The sequence below is a fragment of the Artemia franciscana genome, chromosome 13 (genome assembly GCF_032884065.1).
Source record: "Artemia franciscana chromosome 13, ASM3288406v1, whole genome shotgun sequence".
Classification (NCBI taxonomy): domain Eukaryota; kingdom Metazoa; phylum Arthropoda; class Branchiopoda; order Anostraca; family Artemiidae; genus Artemia; species Artemia franciscana.
The window spans coordinates 29,303,303-29,318,546 of NC_088875.1; the positions used below are offsets into that span (position 1 = coordinate 29,303,303).

At 34.0% G+C, this 15,244-nt stretch overlaps 2 protein-coding genes across 2 annotated transcripts in view; one reads left to right on the forward strand and one right to left on the reverse strand.

Annotated features, from left to right (window-relative positions):
• Positions 1–15,244, reverse strand: part of LOC136034773 (ER degradation-enhancing alpha-mannosidase-like protein 1) — a 200,626-nt gene that overhangs the window by 94,328 nt on the left and 91,054 nt on the right. The window lies entirely within an intron of this gene.
• The window catches only part of LOC136034772 (uncharacterized), a 109,547-nt gene that overhangs the window by 89,916 nt on the left and 4,387 nt on the right, over positions 1–15,244 (forward strand). The window contains exons 4-5 of the mRNA XM_065716181.1: positions 9,602–9,800; positions 12,770–13,021. Of these exons, the coding sequence (XP_065572253.1) occupies positions 9,602–9,800; positions 12,770–13,021 (451 nt within the window). The remainder of the gene's footprint in view (positions 1–9,601; positions 9,801–12,769; positions 13,022–15,244) is intronic.

Genomic DNA, 15,244 nt, shown 5'->3' on the forward strand with positions numbered 1-15,244 from the left:
TATTACTTTCAGGGAATGGGAAATTAATCACTTCAAAATCAAAATCATCCGTTTTATTATACATTTTAAAACTTAATTTATTATTATCAGAAATATTAATATTTAAATTTAAGAAATGATCTTCATGACCAGCGCCATGACTAGGTTCAAGAGTAAGCTCTGATGGATATATATTTTTAGAAATATCAATGAAATCCTTTCAATTTAAGACCAAAATATCATCTAAATATCTTTTATTATTTGACAAAACATGTTTTAAATTATTTGGATTATTCTTATCCATCATATATTTATATTCTAGTTGACTTAAAAACAAGTCAGGTATAAATGGGCTGGCATTCCCCCCCCCATGGGAATTCCCACGATTTGCTTGTACAAATCACCACCAAATCTTATATAAGTATTGTATAAAACAAATTATATAAATTAGTATACATTGTCGCAAAATCGAAAGACTCAATTCTTTTAGCTGAAACCATTGTTAAAGAATCTATCACCTGTAGTGAATTATTAACACTCCAATATGGATTAAAATTCGAAAACTTTTTAATACCAGAACAATAGGTTTTAAGTTTATTTATAATTTCCTTTAAAATTAACGAGAGGTCAGTAGCAGCAATGCGGGTTGGACATTTAGCTGCTCCAGCAATAAACCGTGGTTTAGGGGATTCTTATGAAATTTTACAGTCCAATATAGGAAAGGGAACTTTTTATCATTGTCACTTATTTTAATATTAAAATTTTTAAAAAGTATTTCTTCAGTCTTTTCAATTAAATTCTCATCCTCTAAATTTACCTTTTCGTAAACATTAGTTGTGCATAACTCCCTTTTTAAGATATCACAATACAGCTTCTGACAAATTATGGCAAAATTATTATTAGCTTTATCCACTGGCACAATTACAAATTCATTCTGTAGATTAGCAATTGCTTGTTTAATCTTAGCATTATAAAATAATGATTTAGTGTTACTATTTTTTAAGTTAGAATATATTTTATTTCGTATTCTACTAATAATTAAATTCTTCCAACTTTGAAAACTCTCTTTATTTTTATTCTCTTTCTTACACCACTTATCAATAAATAAACCAAAAATCATTTTCCAAGCCATCAAGAACACTCGATGGTTTCAGATGATGAGAAAGACGGAAATTAGCCCCTTTATTCATTATAATTTGAAGATCATCATGCTTTATTATTGACAAGTCCCCTGTTATAACATGTTTGTGAGTGGGATTTACAAATGGGCCAAGTTGCTTACAGTTACAAACCGGTTTCCAGTTTATATCACTATCTAATCTTTTAAGTATTAAATTATAATTAAAAATAATTTGCCCAATAGTTTTTGAAAATTTATAAGTTAAAACTGGACTATCATTATAATTCAAATTACTAGGAAGGGCCTGTTTCACATCCCGCTGATTTAAAATTTCTGGTAAATTAATATCTTCAATCTGCTTACAAGTAAAATTAATAGGTAAATATAATCTGTTATCCTTATTACCAATCTTATCAAACTTTTTCTTTTTTGAAGTAAATTTCGTTTTAGTTAGAATGCAAATTGAATCACATATTACTTTAAAATTATATTCAAGAGCTGTATTATTCTTAACAATCCAGAAAAGTTTGATTAAGTTCCTCTTGGATTAATTATTTAGACATTTTAGTACAAAAATCATACCCCTAGATTCAAGTAGCTGGCATAGATCTATAGAAAGCATATGTAAATCTAATTCATTTTTTCTATTATTTTTCCTATGTCCTCTCGATCGTTTTTTACGTTTAGTAGGACAAGTAAAAGAAGGATGGTCCATAAAACCATCAATACATTCAACAACAACCAGAGACATGTCGCCATATTTTGCTACACGATCATTTAGCCCAAAAGGATAAGCTGTACCAAGAGTATGGATCCAGAAATCCTCCTGTTTACGTAGTCTATTATTCTTCTCTTCTTTATTTAAATTTTCTAAAATTGTGACAGTTATATCTGATATGGAACATGTACCATTATTACAATGTTGAACTAGATAGTTATTAGTTTGTAACCAAAACTCTAAAATTTTGATGCCAATACTTACAGCAAAAGAATCGCATTTTAATGCTGATTTTAAATATATAAATTTCATCAAGATTAGTCTTACCCGTCAAAAGTTACGAGCCTGAGAAAATTTGCCTCATTTTAGAAAATAGGGAGAAATACCCCCTAAATGTCACACGATCTTAACGAAAATCACACCATCAGATTCAGCGTATAAGAGAACCTTAGTGTAGAAGTTTCAAGCCCTTATCGACAAAAATGTGGAATTTCGCATTTTTTGCCAGAAGACAAATCACGGATGCGTGTTTATTTGTTTTTTCGTTTTGTTTTTTTTTCCCAGGGGTGATCGTATCGACTCAGTGGTCCTAGAATGTCGCAAAAGGGCTCATTCTAACGGCAATTAAAAGTTCTAGTGCCCTTTTTAAGTGACCAAAAAAATTGGAGGGCACCTAGGCCCCATCCCATGCTCATTTTTTCCCCAAAATCACCGTATCAAAATTCTGAGATAGCCATTCTATTTACCATAGCCGAAAAACCTAAAAACTATGTCTTTGGGGACGACTTACTCCCCCGCAGTCCCCGTGGGAGGGGCTGCAAGTTAAGAACTTTGACATGTGTTTACATATAGTAATGGTTGCTGGGAAGTGTACAGACGTTTTCAGGGGGATTTTTTGGCTGGGGGGGGGAGTTGAGGGGGAAGGGTTACTTGGGAGGATCTTTCCATGGAGGAACTTCTCATGGGGGAAGAGACTTTCAGTGGAGGGGGCGCAGGATTTTCTAGCATTATTTAAAAAAACAATGAAAAAATAAATATGAAAAGTTTTTTCTACTGAAAGTGAGGAGCAGCATTAATACTTAAAACGAACAGAAATTATTACGCATATGAGGGGTCTACCTCCTCGTAATACCTCGCTCTTTACGCTAAATTATTTTTAGTAATTTCAACTATTTATTCTACGGCCTTTGTGATTCAGGGGTCATTCTTAAGGAATTGGGACAAAATTTAAGCTTTAGTGTAAAGAGCGAGGTATAGACGAGGGGTGAGCCCCCTCATATACGCAATCAAACATACGAATATAGAAGTTCGCTGCGTAAGTTAATTCGTAAGTTACGTATATTTTTTACTTATGAAAACGTTAGTAATAAATTAAAAGTTATAGTTGCCTTTTTATGTAATCAAAAAATTGGAGGGCAACTAGGCCTCCTCTCTCGCTCCTTTTTTCTCGAAATCTTCCAATTATAACTATGAAAAACTCATTTAGTCCAAAAAAAATAATATGCAAATTTCGTTTTAATTATTTATGCGCGGAGAGCCAAGATAAAAAAAATGCATTAATTTAAAAACGTCCAGAAATTAAACAAAAAAAACAAGTTTTTTTTAAATGAAAATAAGGAGCGACATTAAAACTTAAAACGAACAGAAATGGTACTCAAATAAAGAGTACTCCGAAGTCCGAGGCATAGGTATATTTTTCACCGCCTGGGCTAAAGTCAGTTTTTGTTCCTCTCCCCTTTAACAACATCAGTATGTTTATCTTTCAAAATTAAACAAAAAAAAACAAGTTTTTTTTAAATGAAAGTAAGGAGCGACATTAAAACTTAAAACGAACAGAAATTACTCCGTATATGAAAGGGGCTTTTCGTCCTCAACGCCTCGCTCTTTACGCTAAAGTGTTTAAAATTTTTAAGAAGTCGAGTTAAGAGAAAGAGTCAAACTTTAGCTTAAAGAGCTAGGCGTTGAGGACGAAAAGCCCCTTTCATATACGGAGTAATTTCTGTTCGTTTTAAGTTTTAATGTCGCTCCTTACTTTCATTTAAAAAAACTTGTTTTTTTTGTTTAATTTTGAAAGATAAACCTACTGATGTTGTTAAAGGGGAGAGGAACAAAAACTGACTTTAGCCCAGGCGGTGAAAAACATACCTATGCCTCGGACTTCGGAGTACTCTTTATTTGAGTACCATCGAAAGTTAAGGAGCAATCAAGCACTTCGACGTTAAAATCTGGAGAAAATTTAAAAAATGAAATTTAAATGCTTTCTGGATGGTAATGTCGAATATCAATAAACTAGCCAAAAAGCCTGCTTGTTAAAACAAATAAAAAGAAAAAAAAGATTGCGTGTAGCCTACTCATTTTTCAGGATCAGAAAAAATCTTTTGTCGCCTTCTCCAAACAAAAATTGTTAATTCCCTCGCAAAGTTTATCTGATAGTTTTAACGCGATTCTTGAGCCATATGTGTCTCTCGGTGTGGCCGTAAAAAGTACTGAGAGAAATATTGGCTTCAGTGACTCGTTGTATAACCTTGGACGATTGGGTAGTTGTTATGAACACTTACCAGTTATATAAAGTTTTTTCTTTCATGTGCTAAAGGTATAAAAATGTACCGTAGCCATTGCCGCCTCTGATATACTTGGTTCTTTAAAAGATGCGGCTAAATATCCTTTATTTTGATAATAAATAGATAAGATATCACCCATTTCTTATAACGGCGGATGAAGCCAGCATACCGTGAAATTGGAAAGGACTAGAAATAAAGCAGCCTATTTGTGCTTCTTATATTGAAATTTGAAAACTTGATTTGTCGGTTCATTGTTTTTCAAATAGATATATTATGAAAAGAATCATTCAAAGAAGACTAAAAACAGCTACCTTTTAGATCTTGAATTAACAAATGAATGGCAGCAAGGATAAAAAGATTTTCTCAACAGGACGTCACAATCAGTAGAATATGATAAGCGTTCCGTTCTGATATGCACTTTGAATTTATTTGATCGAGTAGTGGTGGTGGTGATAGCCTTTGTGACTCTTCTAGTAAAATTATCGTTTGAAGCCATGACGAGTTTTATTTTAGTGTTGAATGATTTTAGTGACAGTAAAAATTACAGTCCAAATCACAAATTTCATAGCAACTTTTGCGTGAGCTTTCTTCAAGGCCGTATCCAGGGGTGTGTAGGGGGTTTGACCCCCCCCCCCCCGGAAACGTTTATCCAACTCATAAAAACGTAAGAAAAGAGATAATACAAAAATTTTGATGTGTTTTTAATTTTTTGTACCCCCCCCCACACACACAAAAAAAATCCGGTAATTATGTATTGTACCGCCAACACTCAAGTGCTTCATTTAAGTAAAAATTATTTCTCTGACACTCAATCCTAATAAAACATCACAAAATATGATGAAAATAGAATACTTTGTTAACAAAATTATGGTAACAAAGGAATAAACTTATAGAATGCAGGCCGCCCAGATATAATTAAGAATCACGTTTACAGGATATCTGCCTTCTGACCTCACTGCCACATGCCACAAATAATGAAACGAATTGCAGTGACAAATGGCATTCTACTGTGAGCAAACCACGCACTGACACGTAAACCGGCTTGTTTCAGATATACCCTAGTTGTACATCTCCAAAGAGGCATTTTACCGAAGAGTAGAAAGTCATGTTGTGTCCATTGGCGCACTGTTTTGTTGTGGGCAACAACCCCTTATCCTGGAAAAATCTATTTGCCTCTTTTTCAGTCTTTGGCAAATCCGAAATTTTCATTTTAACATCCATGGTCAGCCACTATTCTCTATCAATAAGCTACAGATCGCAAACTAAATGAACTTCATAGCTTGTCATAAAAACCGGTTCTACTTAAATTCTACTTAATGAAGCGCTTGAGTGTTGGCGGTATAATATGTAGGTACCAAAATCCCTTTGTACGTACCCCCCCCCCGAGAAAAAAAATCATGGATACAGCCCTGGCTTTCTTATTATTTTTCCTTGTAAAGATGTCGTATATGAAAATTATTCCAAAATCCGAAAATTAACCATGGAAACTAGATTTTTTATCTTTATTTGATAATTTATATTTCGGTAGCAGCACTATATTTTGTCAAACATTACTGTATTGTAAGATTAAAACTAGTTTCTGAATTAAACTACAAGACAATCTACGCATTATACTCTACCACCATTTTACAAAATTAAAAACCAATCCTAATCTTTGTTTTCTTTTTACTGCCGAAGAACAGGTAAGCAAGGCCGTATCGAGGGGACAGGAGGTTAAGGGGTTTGAACCTCTCCCCTGAAATGTTTGTTTGACTCGTAAAAACCTAATAAAATACATAAAAACATTTCTTATGCATTTTTAAGTTTTTTAACCCCCTCCCTTCAAACAAAAATCCTGGATACGGCCGTCCAGTTAATTAATTAAGGGGGGATGCCTTCGAGCCGGTGCTTCTCCGAGATCTTGGGGAATTTACAATTTGTGTTATCATTTCTTATACCTTTTTTTTTTATCTAGATTCTCTATTCTCATATCTTTCAAGTTGCCCCTTCCCTCCCCCAAAACAAAATACTGCGTACTTTTCTGCTGCAGGTGTAATTGTTTCAAAGGATAACAAACAGAATAAATAGCAGCAAGCATAATAATAAATTTATAGTAAGGAACTACAAATTTGTTTGCCTTACTCTAATTAGTTTTTACAATAAAAAGTTTATCTGACATTTGGAATATTATTTATAGTATATTTGCATATTAATAAATTATTTTTAATTTGCATCTTAAAAATTTATTAAGTCCTTTTTAATGCATCTCTAAAGTTGACTTGCGTTTAAATATAACATTATCTTGTATTCTAAATAATATTTTGATAGCTTTAATAATTTCCTTCTTAGTCTCGTTAATTAGACGCAGGAACAGGTTATATTTTAGCATTGTCTTACTACAGACTGTAAATTAGGGACTATGTTTTTTCAAACAGTTCGTGGTAACGAACTGCAGCAAGGAGCGACCCGGCTCAATAGTAACCAAAACTCTAAAAAATGGAGTTTTGATACCAATAGTTACATCAAAAGAATCGCATTTTAATACTGATTTTAAATATATAAGTTTCATCAAATTTAATCTTACCCATCAAAAGTTACGAGCCTGAGAAAATCTGCTTTACTTTAGAAAATAGGGGGAATCACCCCCTAAAAGTCATAGAATCTGAAAAAAATCCCACCATCAAGTTCAGCAGATTAAAGAACCATACTGTAGAAGTTTCAAGTTCCTATCTACAAAAAATGTGGAATTTTGTATTTTTTGCCAGAAGTCAGATCACGGGTGTGTTCATTCGTTTTTTTTTTCCTCAGGGATGATCCTATCGACCCAATGGTCCTAGAATGTCGCAAGAGGGCTGATTCTAACGGGAATTAAAAGTTCTATTGCCCTTTATAAGTGACCCCAAAAATTGGAGGGCACCTAGGCCCCCTCTCACGCATATTTTTTCCCAGTCACCGGATTAAAATTGTGAGATAGCCATTCTGTTTACTTTAGTCGAAAACCTAATAACTATGTCTTTGGGGACGACTTATTCCCCCACAGTCCCCGGGGGAGGGGCTGCAAGTTACAAACTTTGACCAATGTTTACATATAATAATGGTTATTATGAAGTGTACAAACGTTTTCAGGGGAACTTTTTCGCGTTGGGGTGGGGGGGGGGGGTCTGGGAGAGGGAGTTATTATGGGAGGATCTTTCCAGGGAGGAATTTGTTATGAGGGAAGATAATTTCGATAAATTTCGATGAGGAGTAGGATTTTCTAGTATTATTTAAAAAACAATGAGAAAATAAAAAAAAATCTCACAGGGAAGTAATGAGTAGCGTTAAAACTTAAAACGAACATAAAATAATACGTATATAAGGGAATTCGTCTCCTCCACAATACCTTGCTCTTTACGGTAAAGTATTTTTTAGTAATTTCAACTATTTGTTCTTCGGCCTTTGTGATTCAGGGGTCATTCTTATAGACTTGGGGTAAAATTCTAGCTTTAGTGTAAAGAGCGAAGTATTGATGAGGGCACAAACCCCCTCATATACGTAATAAAAATAGACAAATATAGAAGTTCGTTAAATAAGTTAATTCGTAAGGTATCTATGTTTATTACTAAAAAAAATTTTCGTATAAAAAATGTAGTTGCATTTTTAAGCAACCAAAAATTGGAGGGCAAGTAGGCCTCCTCTCCCACCCTTCTTTTTTATTAAAATCGTCAGATCAAAACTATGAGAAAGCCATTTAGAAAAAAAATATGCAAATTTCGTTTTAATTATTCATGTGCGGTGAGCCAAAATCAAAACATGCATTAATTCAAAAACGTTCAAAAATTAAATAAAAAGCAAGTTTTTTTAAATGCAAGTAAGGAGCGACATTAAACCTTAAAACGAACAGAAATTATTCCGTGTATGAAAATGGGTTCTCCCCTCCGCAACGTCTCGCTCTTCATGCTAAAGTTTTTTTTATTGTTTTAAAAAGTAGAGTCGTGACAAAGTGTCAACCTTTAGCGTAAAGAGCGGGGCGTTGCGGAGGGGAGAACCCCTTTCATATACGGAATAATTTCTGTTCGTTCTAAGTTTTAATATCGCTTCTTACTTCCAGTTAACAAAACTCGTTTTTTTTTAAATTTAATATACTTAATGAAACTAAACAAAAGCCCATCGAACTATTTAATCTGTTCGGACACTAAATATTTCTTTTCTTTTGTCTTATTAAAAGCAGCAAAAAAATAAACGCATCTATTTTGAAATCTAACTTACAATTGATAACGTCACTTTAATTAATTTGACGTGTGCGTAAGGCAATGGGCGGCTGAAGCCTGTAAGGTAAAAAGGTAAAGGATACGGCATTAGACTTTACAGTCCCTACCGATGGTGCTGATCTCCGTTTCTTGGCCCTTCAGCCAGGAAGTGCAATGGGGGTTTGGGGGCCAACCATCCTGTGCTTTCGCATACCCTTCTTGTTTACCTTCCCCAGATTCCTCCAAGTACCCATTTAGAGCTGGGTCGACTCTGGCTAAGCTTACAGAGTCACGCCACTGACCCCCGTTCCAAACTGAACAATTGGGTATACTGGGATTCGAACCCGCGTCCTCTCAGACAAAGGATCCTGAATCCAGCGCACCAGCGTGTTTTACAATTTATCAAATGTGTTTTTCAATTTACACAGTGAGGGTTTTTTTTTGGGGGGGGGGCTAATAATTTGTGCCTAAGGAGGGGCACTATTAAAAGATAATTCGTTTCAAATCAACGGAAAAATAACTTGTAAGTCCGAGGGGAAAGTTTTGAGAATTTCGAAAAGATTCTGAAACCCCTCAAACACGTATCCAATTAAAATAAATTAAATTCATTGTTTTGTTGTAGCCAAAAACCCTAAATTGGAGGTTTATAGCCTCCCTCCCCACATTGAATAATCAGGGAGGCAGTTGCCCCGTAACAAATTAGGTTCATGTTTTTAGTAGAGTGGAGAAAGGTGTTTGGTAAACTGCAATGTACTGATACTGAACCATTCGGTCCATATCAAAGTTGGGGTATTTTTATAACATTATCGGGTACAATTTCCAAAAATATATTCGAAATTATTTTGGTAAAAAAAAGGAATTTCAAATAATTAGTTGTACGTAAGCACTGAATCCAAGATTAAATTAAAGATGAAAATTATGCTTGTTAAATATGAAAATTATTGTGGCTCAATGAGAACTAACCTTAACAATTAATTTCATCACGCGACTTTTCTAATAAAGAACCTTATTTCAGTTAATCCTTGCTGATGAATGCACCGAAGCCGAGGGAAAAGCGTGGCACATGCGACATTTTGCTTGTGGTGAATGTAAGATCGTTCTTGGTGGCCAAAGATACATAATGAGAGATTCCAAGCCATTCTGTTTAGATTGTTTCGATTCAATGTTCTCAGAATACTGCGACAGCTGCGGGGAATCTATTGGAGTTGATCAAGGTAAAACTGAATTAAGGCCTCCGTTTTACGCTCACCCAGACTAATCATATTCTGTAAGCTCAACATTTTACCCAGCCTGGAGCTAAATTAGTTAAAACCATAAAACCAATGACGAAAAAAAAACCCTTTCTGGTTTAATTTTGATATTAGCGTATCAATCATATCATCGCATGAATATCCAGAATTCTTGGGTATTTTTTTTTATGGTTTTGAGTGCTTGAACGTGCAAAACGTGCTTACGGTTTATGTTTCATACGAAATAAGTGATTTCGCAACAAGCCTACAGTCGTGACTTGCACGAAAAGAACAACATGCTTATGAATCCATTAGCTTCAGATCTATCCATTCATCGAGCCAGAATTATAATTTTTTTAATGCTAACTAAGACAGTCAAGATTTTTTTTTAATAATCTAAACTTGCTTTTGAGATTGGAGAATTTTCCCCATTGCAATGATTTTCAACTAGTTTTCATCGCTTTTCAATTGAAAAACAGAAATGCAAAGCAGATTTAAAAACTGTAGTTTTTGTAGACATATATAGCTGACTCTCAGCTATTGAGTGATAGCCAAATTCTGTTTTTAAACTGCAGAACTACCGAAAAAAACTTGCCGCATCAAAGATTGCACCGGGAACATAACTATAAGTACAATTCGATACGGCCTAAGTGAAATTGACTTCTAAAACAAAGAATAGTGAATGTTCAATATTCAGAATATTTTTATTATGTCTGGTTACTAATCCTAGTCATTTTTAGGATATCCTTTGAGACGCATGGTTGTCACCTGTAGCAAAAAAGTGCTATTTTAGTACTACTTCCTTGTGTGTAGCAGTGTAGCACGTGCTCAAGGTTTCTAAAGTAGTCCTAAAATAACACAAAAGTGCTATTTTTTCACTATTTTAGCACTATTACAGAGTTACAGTCAATTCTTTATTAAAGCACTTAAAATCGTTGTGTAGCACGCAAATCTGGGCAATTGTAAAACTTTAGGAACTGACCAAAGTGGCAACCCTGTTAAGAGGTGAAAAGTCAGACACTTAACAGTTGCTTTGGCATAATAATCTAAAGAAATATAAAAGTAGGCTTAATCAAATTGGCTTCTGAGCAGGTCTTACAGTTAATGTTGTTGCACATTTTGGATTTTAGTATAAGCATGCATACACAAACTCCTTTTTTGAGACAAAGCTGTTAATAAACTATGCATTTTGATTTTAGCACGTTGTAAGTAATGTACATAAACGTTTTGCTTAACTTTTAAAGGCAAAATTTGTTAGAATTAATCATGAATCCATTCAGTATCGCTAACTGTGGCATTTTTTTGTGGTATTTTTTGGTTCACTTTTGCATTGTTGTACGAACAGATTGTCGCATGTATGACAATCATTCGGATGGATTGTATGAGACGATTTACTCTCCTGTCTAGAAGTTTTACTAAAGAGCAAAATTAACGCATTAAAAAAAGATTTAATGCTTTTATTTCCAAATGCCACTAAAAAAAAAAAAAAATCGTTTTCTCACTATCTTAAAATATTAAAATTTCGTCCCACGCTTTTATTTTAGTTATTGATTTTTTTTTCTGGGTAGGGAGGGGGGAGAATACTTTTTAGTGCATTTCGAAATAAGTGTTTTTTATGTTTTATTTTAATACTTAAATTATATATCTTTCGAATAAAAACTTATCAATTGAATATGTTGGTGTTGACGCTAGCATTGATAGAACTCTTTGTATGATTTACAGAAACGCTCTACTTCGGGCGAATTGACTAAAAGAAGATGCTTCGTATATTCACATGTTTTCAACGCTTTCACCATCATCAATACGCGTAATTACTTTGGCTGTGCGTCTCATTTGAATATTTAAAACGCAAAAATATTATAATTGCAATTCTGAGTTATTTCAGCAGTCAAGAATAGGCGTAACTGAAATATGGGTAGGGTTAGAACTTGAAGTGGGTGCCAATATAAAGGAATTTTGTCAGTATTTCCATATCAATGTCGTTTTTAAAAGCACCCAAACTATGGATTTTTTTCCCACGTCTTCCTATCATTTGCCTTTTTTTTACAACTTCCCATCCCCCTCTTTCGAATCCCAACCCCCTTCAAAATTTTTGTATATGCCTATGCGTGACATGCCCAATTATACTACTAGAAAATAATCACACGCGCTTGAAAAATGACACAGATCAAAGACACATCGAGATGTGAATGACATTAAACTGTTATTATCAGTCTATGTTAGCAGAGATGTGCGTAACATGCAAAATCAGATTAGGTACACTACTGTATGGAGTGACAATCCAAATTGATGTAGATTACTTTGGTACTTAACTGGAAAATACTTTAAAAATTAAGTCTCTTCTTGTACAATTTTCTTATTTTTATTCGAATATCTTAACAATATAAGAAAGTCAATTGTTTGTTAATCCTATTATTGATTATTAGAAGCAATCCCCCCTTCCCATACTCAATACGACAAACAAATTGACCCTTATACAGAGGCGTTTTCTAATCTGGTGCATATTTTGAGATACATACTCTGTGCTCTAGTCATTCTCTTGACTGTTTCTAAAGCAAAATGTACACATATATTTTTTTAAACTTAGAAAGGAAATTAATTTTACCTTTTGAAATTTTAGGCGATTTGTGTCTTTACAGTGTGTTACTCAATAATGTGGCTTCATTTAGGTTATTGTACACAAACTTATATCTGGCAGTTTTTGAGAAAAATTTTGCTCAAACACATATGAAGTATACCTAGGTACTTTTAGCACTTATGAAGGGAACGGACAAGTCCTCCTTCCCTGGCACTACATACGCCGGACGTATTTATATACGTCCGCAAAATGCGAACTAGAGGAGTAAAGTAATATGTTTTTTTTTCAAGAAAAAAAAAAAAAAAACAAAAAAAACTCCAAGATGCGCCCTTTGGTCTTGAGCGAGATGGCATATTTATCTTCATCTTTCTTTTAGGTCAAATGACTCATGATGGACAACACTGGCACGCGACTGAAACCTGTTTCTGTTGTAGCACTTGTCGAAACTCTCTGCTGGGGCGCCCTTTCTTACCTAGGCGTGGTCTCATATTCTGTTCAATCGGATGCAGTAAAGGTGAACCACCAACACCCACGGATAGCACCTTAAATTCACCTACCAGAGGTGGGCCTCTTATGCGTAGTCCAAGAAAGAGTCCACGTGTCAGGCCCCTTGTACGGCGAAAACCTGGTTAGTTAATTTGATATGTAGCTTTTCGTGTATATTACGTCAGTCTATATTACCTCCTATTAACATTTTGACGCAATGATGTAATCCATGTTCCTGAAGCAGCTTTATATTCACCATCAGCCTTAATGTCTATTGAATTAAAAAGAAAACACAAATTACCCGTTTAAGAATTAATATACTTCCATAAACATGAAGCCTTAAACAATTCCAAACTGCTATACTATATTCAAGATTTACTAGTGCTATGGAATCAAAGAATTCAAAATGGCGATACTGACCCCTAGAATCTATGAGTTTTGCCCAAATTCATATTTGGAACATATAAAATTCATACAGTTTACATGTGCCCATTTAAAGTTAATATCATAAGAAAATTGGCATAATTTTACAGAAATAGGGGGAAAATGCTTAAAAACGGGGATGATCTGGATGAAAACTACGCCAGCAAATTGAGCATATTCATGAACCTTACATCGGAGGTTTGAAATCCATCCGATGCAAAGACACGAAATTTCGTAATTTTTCTCGAGACAGTTGATGACAAATGCATGTTTATATTATCGCTGAAACGCGACGTTCCCATCTGCCACTTTCACATTTGGAAAAAAAAATTACTAAGCTATTGCAGAGGGAGGATCAGAAGATAAATCCTTTTGAGAACAACTTGGAAATGGTTTTTGGCAGTTATATCAGAGCCAATGATCGTAGAATATTGTAAGTTTCATTTATTTTAAGAGTAAGATTTCAGCTGTATAGAACAAAATAACAAACGAGTTTTGCAACAGTCACCTGTTTTTTTTTTCAATATCTTGTTTGTGCTAGTGTCTATTTCGAGTCCAAAAATGTCAATGTGTCTACTCAGTTTAGCAGGAGTTATTTCAGAGGATAAACATCAAAGTGGCAAGGCAAACCGGAAGCATTGTATACAAATTACAAAAATTAGTAGTCACAGTTTATTTTCATCAGCTGCAAAGCCTTAACTTGACCTGTAATATCACAGTGGATTGATTTCCACTTGACATTACGGGTCCTGGGTTTTATCCCAGAAGCCACAGGGCCGACGAAGAAGAGGACTTTTCGGTTAAATATTTTCTGACGAAATATTATTTGATTCCATATGCGCCAGAGATCATCCAGGAGTAACTATTTGTTTTCTTTTTTATTTAAAGCCATAATTTGAAACGACAGTATCTCGAGGCCGACCTTACGGTTCTAATTTTCGGTGCATGGACCTTTTCTTTTGTCAGATTCTACATCTTAAAAGAAGGCAGAAGCCAATTGACCTTATTTCATAGCAGAAAAGCCGTATCTCAGTGAAATTGATAACAAAAGATTAAGCAGTTTTTTTCTCAAAAATATACGTACGGTTAAAAGAAAAATCAGAATAAGAAAATATTCCGAATAAAAGATTTAGTTGTATTTTTTTTCTAATTTAAATTTCAACTTTAAGCTCAGTATTTTTGAATTACGAATTCAAAGTGTAAATAGCTTTAAATTGAAGATTTTGCTTGAAAAAATGAAGCAAAAGTGAAAATTTTTAAATGTAAAAATTGAAAACTCAAAGAATTTGAATTCTTTTAAAATTGAACATGCTTTCCATTCATATTAAAAAATCAAAAGTCTTTAAACTAATATAAACAAGAGACTAATCTGAACGTCAACATTTAATTGGTTGATGTTAAGGGAGGGTAATAGATGATCCTTACTCATGCCCCATGCTGGGAGATAAGAGTGAGGACATGTTTTGCTTCATGACTCTTTGTCCTGAATTACAGGATTTAAGAAAAGAATTATTTTCTAGTAGTTTTGGGTTAAGTGAGAGGTTGGTCTCAGTAATGGGATCAAAATATTAGGGGACAATAGAAAACGTTTTAAAATAAATTAATTTGAGAATAACCCATATAGAGAGATTTTTTAAAGGGGGGGGGGGATGTGCTTGAGGTGTTTTATTTTTTTCTTTTTGTAGCCATGGTCCATGTGGGTTTAAGGGATTTAGTACCCATCTATCATATGTCCAAAATTTTGTATAATTATGTGAGTTAGGTTTTTAGTATTATGTGGTTTATTATTTTTGTTTTTGTTTTGCAACTGTTACGTTTTTTTCATGGTTATTTTTATATACCATGTTTTGTTATGTGTGTTATTATCATCTGCTTTCATTTCGTCTCAAATTTTATTTTTATTTTTTGCCATGGCCCAAAACGGCTTTTGTTGCAATAGATA